The sequence below is a fragment of the Rhincodon typus genome, chromosome 3 (genome assembly GCF_021869965.1).
Source record: "Rhincodon typus isolate 14 chromosome 3, sRhiTyp1.1, whole genome shotgun sequence".
Classification (NCBI taxonomy): Eukaryota; Metazoa; Chordata; class Chondrichthyes; order Orectolobiformes; family Rhincodontidae; genus Rhincodon; species Rhincodon typus.
This window is the reverse complement of record NC_063334.1, coordinates 24,374,276-24,382,080: the sequence shown is the minus strand read 5'-3', so window position 1 is coordinate 24,382,080 and position 7,805 is coordinate 24,374,276. Positions and strand designations below refer to the sequence as shown.

The window sequence follows — 7,805 nt, the reverse complement described above, 5'->3', positions numbered from 1 at the left end:
CCAGCAACTTTGTTTTTATTCTAGACTTTTGTACTCTCCGGCAAACTACATAGATGAGGGCCTCCTCACTCCCTACAGCTGCTGTTTCTGTTCTGTTCCAAACATGCATCTGGGAACATTAGGGTTACAAGTTATCCAAACTCATACAACTCTCCTGGCTCCAGCATGAGCGAACTCCTGCTCTCTCCTAGCTTCCATCTGCTGAGAGCAGCCATTCTCTCCTCTTTCCTGCTCTTTCTGGGCTCTCATTCTATCGGAACTCCTGTTCTGCTGATGTTACTTCTCTAAACAGTCACTGGCCCTCTCCAGGATCGATATCTCTAGCTCCCTCTTTCTACAAGCTATTACCGCCATCAATCTGCCACTCTCTGCAGGTTTGTGATGCATCTGCATGCACTTAGCTTCTTGGGCCCTGACAGACACCAAGCACATACTTATGCTACGCAACTCTAATCTGATTACTCCCACATGCTCAGAGCTTCCGTTCTTGTTGGTACTGTGGTATCCAAGCTCACACGTCCTCTCTGTTCTCACTCTCTGGGCTCCCATTCTCTTTGTGCTTCAATTCTCTCCAGGCTACTACTCACCATGGTCTCAAAGCTACCTTGTAAGTTGCACTAATCCAGGCTCTTGCATTGTTTGGAGTCCTCTTGCCCCCACTACACTGTCTCAAAATTCCTGTTTTCCTCAGTTTGGCTTAATTGACAAGTATCAAATTGCCTTTGCACTCATTTAGTCAAGCTCCTGCTGAACTCACACTGGTTCTGCCTTCTGTCAGGGTTCTTACACTCCTCTGGTGTCAACTGTTTCCTGGGTTCTTTTTTGTTCCATTCTGCTGAATGCAGGCTCATGGTAGGCTCCTGTTCAGTTTCAGATCAAACTCACTCTGTACTTCAAATCCAGAGCTCAAATCTTTTCAGGCATCTGTTCCTAATGCGATGGCATTCTCTCCAGACTGCCTCTCACACTGATCTTCCACTCTCTCAGGTCTCTGCAAGCATCCTACAATCTTCAGTTTGCACTCTCTAGATTCTTCTCAACACAAGTCACTCTCCTGGATCCAGTCTTTGGCTCTCCAGCTTTGCAGTTACTCTGTTTTCTGCTTTCTTTAGTGTGTGCTCCCATTCTCATTCACTCTCACTTGCATCTGCAAACATTGGCTTTGCACTCTCTTGGGCTTGTGCTTCATCTATTTGGTTTTTCAGGGGTTCTCACTATCTGATTCTTCTCCCTAGTGTCCACTTCTGGTGGCTTCTAATTCATCCTTGCTTGTCACCTTTCAGACACTTCCTTCTGCTTCGAGGGAGCTCTGTCTCTTTCCTCTACTTCTGTCTGTCTTCTGCTCATCTCATTCTCCAGTTCTCATCATATTCTATTTATTCATCACTAGTGTAAGCTCCAGGTAACATCTAGTCTCTCACCTTGTCTGGTACATGCTTGTCCCTGTTTCACTCTCTCAAAGCTTCTCTTTTCCTTCAGGTATCTTGTTCACCAATACCCATTCATCTTTGCATTTGCTCAGCTGCCATTTTCTTCAGGTTGCCAATACTTCTGTGTTCATACTCCTCCCAATATCAAGCTGGCTCTGTCTTCAGTCAGGGCTCACACTCTTCTGATGCAAGTTCTTTCCTAGGCTGTTTTCTGTTTCATTCTGTTGCATGTTCTGGCATTCTGTTCTCTGCAGATTCCTGTTCTCGTTCAGATCAAACTGATTCTGCACTTCAATTTATCAAGATTCCAATCTCTACAGGCAGCTGTTCCTAATGCAATGATGTTCTTTCTAGCCTCCCTCTTCAGCCGAGCTCCTGCTCTATCAGGCCTCCACAATCATCCCATGATCTTGAATTTGCATACTCTAGATTCCTTTTGCCCCAGGTCACCACTCTGGCGAAAGTCTTTAGCTCAACAGGCTTCCAATCATTTGCTTTCTGTTATCTTCAGCATGCGCTTGCATTCTCATTCACACTCACTTGCATCTGCAAACATTGGATTCACACTCTTTGGGCTGTCATCCACCCATATGTTTTCTTCAGGGCTGCTCAACATCTGAGCTCTTCTCTTTGGTACTGCTTCTAGTGGCCCCCAAAACTTCACACTTGTTACACTTTCGAGCTCTTCCTCCTGCCTCTCAGGAGGTGACTCTGTCTTCTATTTCTTTCTGACTTCTGCCCAGCCGTTTCTTCAGTTCTCTTCATATTTTAGTTCTTCAGTATTCATGCAGTCTCCGCTCCCATCCATTGTCTTGCATTGTCTAATGTCCACTTTCCCTTGTTTAATTCTCTGAAAGGTCCTCATTTCCTTGGTTGCCTGTGTCCACTCCTCTTTGCATTACTCAGCTTCTTTAAGCTGTTAATCCTTCTCTGTTCACCTTCCAATGGAGATTAAACTAACTCTGCCTTCAGTCAGATTTTTCACATTCTTCTAGTGTCAGCTGTTCCCCAGGCTCCCTTTTGTTCCATTTTTGTGAATGCTCTGCCATTCTGACTTTGTCAGTTCCTGTTCTCTTCCAGACCGTACTCACACTGCACTTCAATTCCATCAGGTCTCCAACCTCTTCAGGTTCCTGCTCTGTATGGGATCCTGTTCTCTCTAGCCTCCATCTAACACCTGGTTTCTACTATCTCAGGGCTGAGCAATTATCCCACAATCTCTAATTGCAACCTCTGGATTCCCTTGCCTCAGGCTTCTTATGTCTATAGCCCTGCATTCTTCCACCTTCCAGCCACTCTGCCTCCTGCTATTTTTGGAGTACTCTCCCTTTCTCATGCAGTCTCACTTGCATCTGGTTCCTAGGCTCTGGCAGTGTTCAGCGTTCCACTATTTCAAGAGTCACACTGTGTAAGAGTCACACTCTCAAAAGATTTGTGCTCCCTCCAGCTCCTGCGATCGCCAAACTCCAACTCTACTTGGATTTCAGATCCTGGCATGCTCCCAATCTCAGGCTTCATTAATTTTAAATGTAGCTCCTGTTTACAATGCATTCCCATACTTTCCTTTTCTCCTACTCACTCCAGCTTCTAGATCTCTCTCAGCACACACCATCTCTCAATGCTTCTACTGTCTCTGGCTCCTACAGATTCCAGGTTCCAGTTGCCACGAGCCTTCCAATTTCTATGGCTCTTTCCCCCACATTCTCTAGGCTCCTGTTTTCTTTGATTGAAGAATCGGCTGGGCAGAAGTCAGAAAGAAATAGAGGACAGAGACAGCATTGAAATTCTACACACTTTCAGTCCCTACTGCCAAGATGCTTACAGCCTTTCAATCTCTCCAGCCATCGGCAGCCCCTGGTTTAAGCTCCCTCAGGTTTCCAACACTCTCTGAATGTCTCATTGAGATCTCTTAACTTGTGTTGTCTCCGGTCTGGGTGTTCTCTCATTTTTGTCCTGCTTTCTTCATATTCCCACTGCTTTTTGATTCTCATTCTCTCAGATTCCCTCAGTTGACCTGGATATCAAGTGTAGTCATGAGCTGTTAGTTTCAGTGGTGGAACCTCCCGTCAAGCTGCTGTAGCTTTGGATTTCCATGGTAGCGCAGAAGAAACATTGGCATTTCACTCCATTGTTGGCTGATCTCCCTGGAAAGTGTGAAGATCGATGATGAGGTCTCTCCTGTCACGTTCACAAGCAACCTTCTCGCAAAATTTTGGATAATCTACTGGTCTTCCAACTCTAGCTTCTTCACTATAAACAGTATACTTGGAAATGCAGATGTCATTCAACTACAATCTTGCTTGAGTCAGTGATGTTACCTCAAAATGAAGAGTGCTTCTGATCTTTCTCTGCTCCTTTAACGATTTCCCTACATTGTACTCTCCAATGGCTCCTGTTCTCTCCAGGCTCTTGGTCCGCCCCATGAGCTCTTGAAATTGATACTCCAACTCTGCAATATGAAGGAGGCAACCAATCTGATTGATATCTGTAGGTATATATCAACTTTCTTAAAAGTATAACTGAAAAACTTTCAAGTTAGGTTTCATGCTATCATAATTTTTATTATTAACTATTATTAACTATTTGAAAACAGCTATCTAAACCAAAAATGTTTCAGAGGCACTGATTGAGACTGATATAGAGAAATGAAGGAACTACTGGGAGAGTGTTTCATTGCTAGAAGTTCAAGAGACAGCAGTTTCATTGGAGGATTAGTACAGAGTACTATTGGAAGGTCAGTTTTTAATGAGTGATGCATTGTCAGAGAATGACTAGTGGGATAGCACTGAACTGTTGGATGGTCAGTATTGAAGGAGCTCAGCATCAAAGGGTCTGTACTGAATGTGTGCTGTGCTGATGGAAGGTCAATGCTGAGGGAGTGCTGCACCTTAAGAGCATTGGTACAGAGGCTGTACTTCCCTGTTTAAAAGTCAGTATTGAGCAAGTACCTCCTATTAGAGGCACAGTACTGTCAGAGCACTGTACTAGTAGAGAGTTGGTATTGAGGAAGCACTACATTGTCTTTCAGTGCTGATGGAACATTACTCTATCAGACATGCTGTCTTGGATGAAATCTGGTGCACATCAAAAATATTTTGGCAATTATTTCAAAGATCAGTTCTCCTAATGTTCCGGTGATAAACAGGATGCAAATGCATTAACAATGGTTCAGAGAAGGTTCACAACTGATATCTTGGATTGGATGCAAAGAAGTGATAGGGTTAGGACAGAGAGGAGTTTTCTTTGTTCTCATATGGTCTTAAGCAATTGGAACTCTTCCACAGAAAGCAATGCAGATGGAGTCTTCAAGTACTTTTAACGCAACAGCAGATAGTTTCTTGGCTAACAAAGTTGATTGAAAGGGTAGGCAGGATGTGGATTTAAGTTAAATGGTGGAGCAGGCAACAGGAGCCAAATGATAATCATGAACAATATAACTGATTTTCTGGATCTCCAGCACATTGATGTTTGTGGTATCAAAATACAATAATTATTTTCTTTCCTGTCTTAGAAGTGTAACAACTATTCAGATGTAATTAAATTGCCGAAAAATAACCTTCTGAAGGGCGCTACAGAAATGTAGTTCCTTGGTACTGCTTTTGAGGGCAATGTTATCCAATGAGGACCTCGGGGCCAACTGTTCTCAGTGACACCATTCAGCTGATTCTGAAATAACCCCTCTGGAAAAAAAAAAGGTAAGTATTGAAGGGGAGCTCCCTCGTTACTCCCTCAAAAACTTCCTGCTAAGAACTGCCCTCCCACACGACTGTCGTTCCCTCGCAGTAAACGGACTGAACTCCTTCATATTCTCGCCCTCGTAACACTGCTGGTGAGTTCACGCACGCCGACTGTGTTGTCCTCAATATCCAACAATCCCTCCATCACAGTTCACATGTTTGCCTCATCGCTGACTGTCCTCACAAAAAAAAACTACTGTCCCTGCCTCACACTCCGACTGTCTCTCTCTGACACAACACGTCAAATGAGCTTCCTTCACACTCAAGACTGTACTTCCCTCAAACCCAACCATCCCTTCTTCATACTCTCAGCTGTGCTTCCCTCACGACTTTCCCGCCCTCACATTCCGAACTGGTCTCTCTCCCGAGACCAATGCACATTCTTCACGCTTGGCCAATCTCTTTCACATGCCGATTGCAATTTCCTCACACATCGACTGTGCTGCCCTCAAAACCCAACCGTACCTCCCCCACACTCCGACCGTCCTACTCTCACACAAAACCCGACTGTCCTTCATGGGAACTATCCTTCCCTTACACTCCGACTGTGCTTCCCTCGAACCCAATTGTACCTTCCTCATATTCCGACTGTCCTTATTTCCCTCCCTCACACAGCGACAGTTTCTTTCTCACTGACTGTGCTTCTCTCAAAATTCACCTGTCCCCCCTCACAATCCGACTAACAATTTCCTCACGACTATCCTTTCCTCATACTCTGACTGTGCCTCCTTTACCGCCATCCCTCCCTCATACCTCGAAGAAGTTTCTCTCACGATGAATGTCCATGCTTCATACTTCGACAGTCTCTCTCTCTCTATTGTCCCTCCTTCACACTCCAACAGTCTTTATTCCACACGACTATGCTTTCCCACCCTCTCATGTCTAGTGTCCCTCCTTACGACTTTCTCGCCCTCTCACTCCGAACCTGTCTCTCATGCACAAACTATCTTTCCTTCACCGAAAACCCCGATTATTCCTCCCTCACAGTCCGAACTGGTCTCTCTCCCATGACGATTGTCCATCCTTCAGACTTTTCCTCCCTCACCCGCAGACTGTCCATTGCTCACATCCCAACTCTTTCTCTCTCACATCGAATGAGTTTGCTTCACACTCCGACTGTACTTCCCTCAAAATCCAACTGTCCATGCCTTACACTCCGACTAACACTTTACTCACGACTATCGCTCCTTCGCACCTCGAATTCCTTTCTCTCCCACGACAAATGTCTATCTTTCACATTTCGACAGCGTCTCTCCATTTGTTTCCCACGCAACGACTGTGCTTTTCTCACACAAACCCGGACCCTCCCAATCTCTCATGTCGAGTGATCATCACTCAATATCTGACTGTCCCTGCCTCTCATCGACTGTCTCTCCCTCACGATTTTCCCTCTCTCACACACGGACTGTACTTCCTTCCCGCTCACGACTGTGCTTCTCTCACAACCCACTCTCTCCTTCACACTCTGACTGTCCTGTCATGGCTATGCATATCCTCACACTCCGATAGTCCCTCTCACGCTGACATTCACTTCCTCGCATTTCGATGGTCCCTCACTTACTGCACATTCTTCATACTGGGAAACTCATCCCTCTCTCAGCCCGTCTCTCTGTCTCACTCTCACATACCCCATCCCTCACTCTCCCAATGTCCCTCACTCACACACCCACCTTCCCTCCCTCACACACCCAGTCCCTCTCTCATACCTCCACAGTCCCTCCCTCACACACCCACTGTCCCTCCCTCATACCTCCACTGTCCCTCCCTCACACCCACAATCCCTCCCTCACACACCCAGTCCCTCCCTCACATCCCCACAGTCCCTCCCTCACACGCCCAGTCCTCCCCTCACACCTGCAGTCTCTCCCTCACTCACACTCCCAGTCCCTCACACACACCAACAGTCCCTCCCTCACACCTGCAGTCTCTCACTCACACGCACAGTCCCTCCCTCACACACCCATTGCTTCCCCACCGGGTGGCACTGGAGGTGATGAACCCAGAGCAGCCTAATTGTGATAACACAGTGTGGAGCTGGAGGAACACAGCAGGCCAGGCAACATCAGAGGAGCTAATTGACAATGCGGCGTGGCCAACCGGAGCAGGGAGACGGGTCGAGGGGCGGGAGAAAGGTCTGCAATCAGCCAATGGCAGTCGGAAACCTGTCAGGGGCGGGACCCTGTGCGTCACGTTGGAGGCGGGGACTATGGTGTGACGTTTTTTGACGGATTCCGGTTGAAGCGTTAGGGGGCGGGGCCTTCTGTTGCTGGGAGACGGAGTGGCGCAGGCGCGCTGGCGGTTGCTATTTCTCTAGGAGTGTGGGGTTTTGCTGAGTTTGACAATGGCGAGTGGGCAGAGGCCCCCATCGTCGGCCCGACCGATGAGTAAAGGAGGCCTAGCGAGGCCACCGATGACTGCAGCCCGTGCTTCGACATCAGCACTCCGTATCGGTACCGGGGTAAGTCTTTTAATCAGCACCGTGCTCCTCGGGAGCAACACCTCCATTCTGTCAAACACCTTCAATCACCTTCTCCTCACCCTCAATGATCCTCCCCTCCCCCTCAATGATCCTCCTGAATCACCATCCCCCTCAATGATCTTCCCCCTCGATGATCCTCACCCTCACCCTCAAAGATCC

At 47.0% G+C, this 7,805-nt stretch overlaps 1 protein-coding gene and 1 long non-coding RNA gene across 3 annotated transcripts in view; one reads left to right on the top strand and one right to left on the bottom strand.

Moving 5' to 3' along the window:
• Positions 1-7,235, bottom strand: part of LOC125482781 — a 35,442-nt gene extending 28,207 nt beyond the window's left edge. The window contains exons 1-3 of one of the 2 annotated variants that reach the window (XR_007261753.1): positions 7,143-7,235; positions 4,987-5,110; positions 3,749-3,879 (exon numbers count right to left, since the gene is read on the bottom strand). This is a non-coding gene — a long non-coding RNA (uncharacterized LOC125482781). Of the gene's footprint in view, positions 1-3,748; positions 3,880-4,986; positions 5,111-7,127 lie in introns of both variants that reach the window. The other variant, XR_007261754.1, reaches the window with a different exon arrangement.
• Positions 7,236-7,419: 184 nt separating this feature from the next.
• The window catches only part of ift74 (intraflagellar transport 74), a 125,536-nt gene continuing 125,150 nt past the window's right edge, over positions 7,420-7,805 (top strand). The window contains exon 1 of the mRNA XM_048595011.1: positions 7,420-7,625. Coding sequence (XP_048450968.1) covers positions 7,509-7,625 — 117 coding nt within the window. The 5' untranslated portion in view covers positions 7,420-7,508. The remainder of the gene's footprint in view (positions 7,626-7,805) is intronic.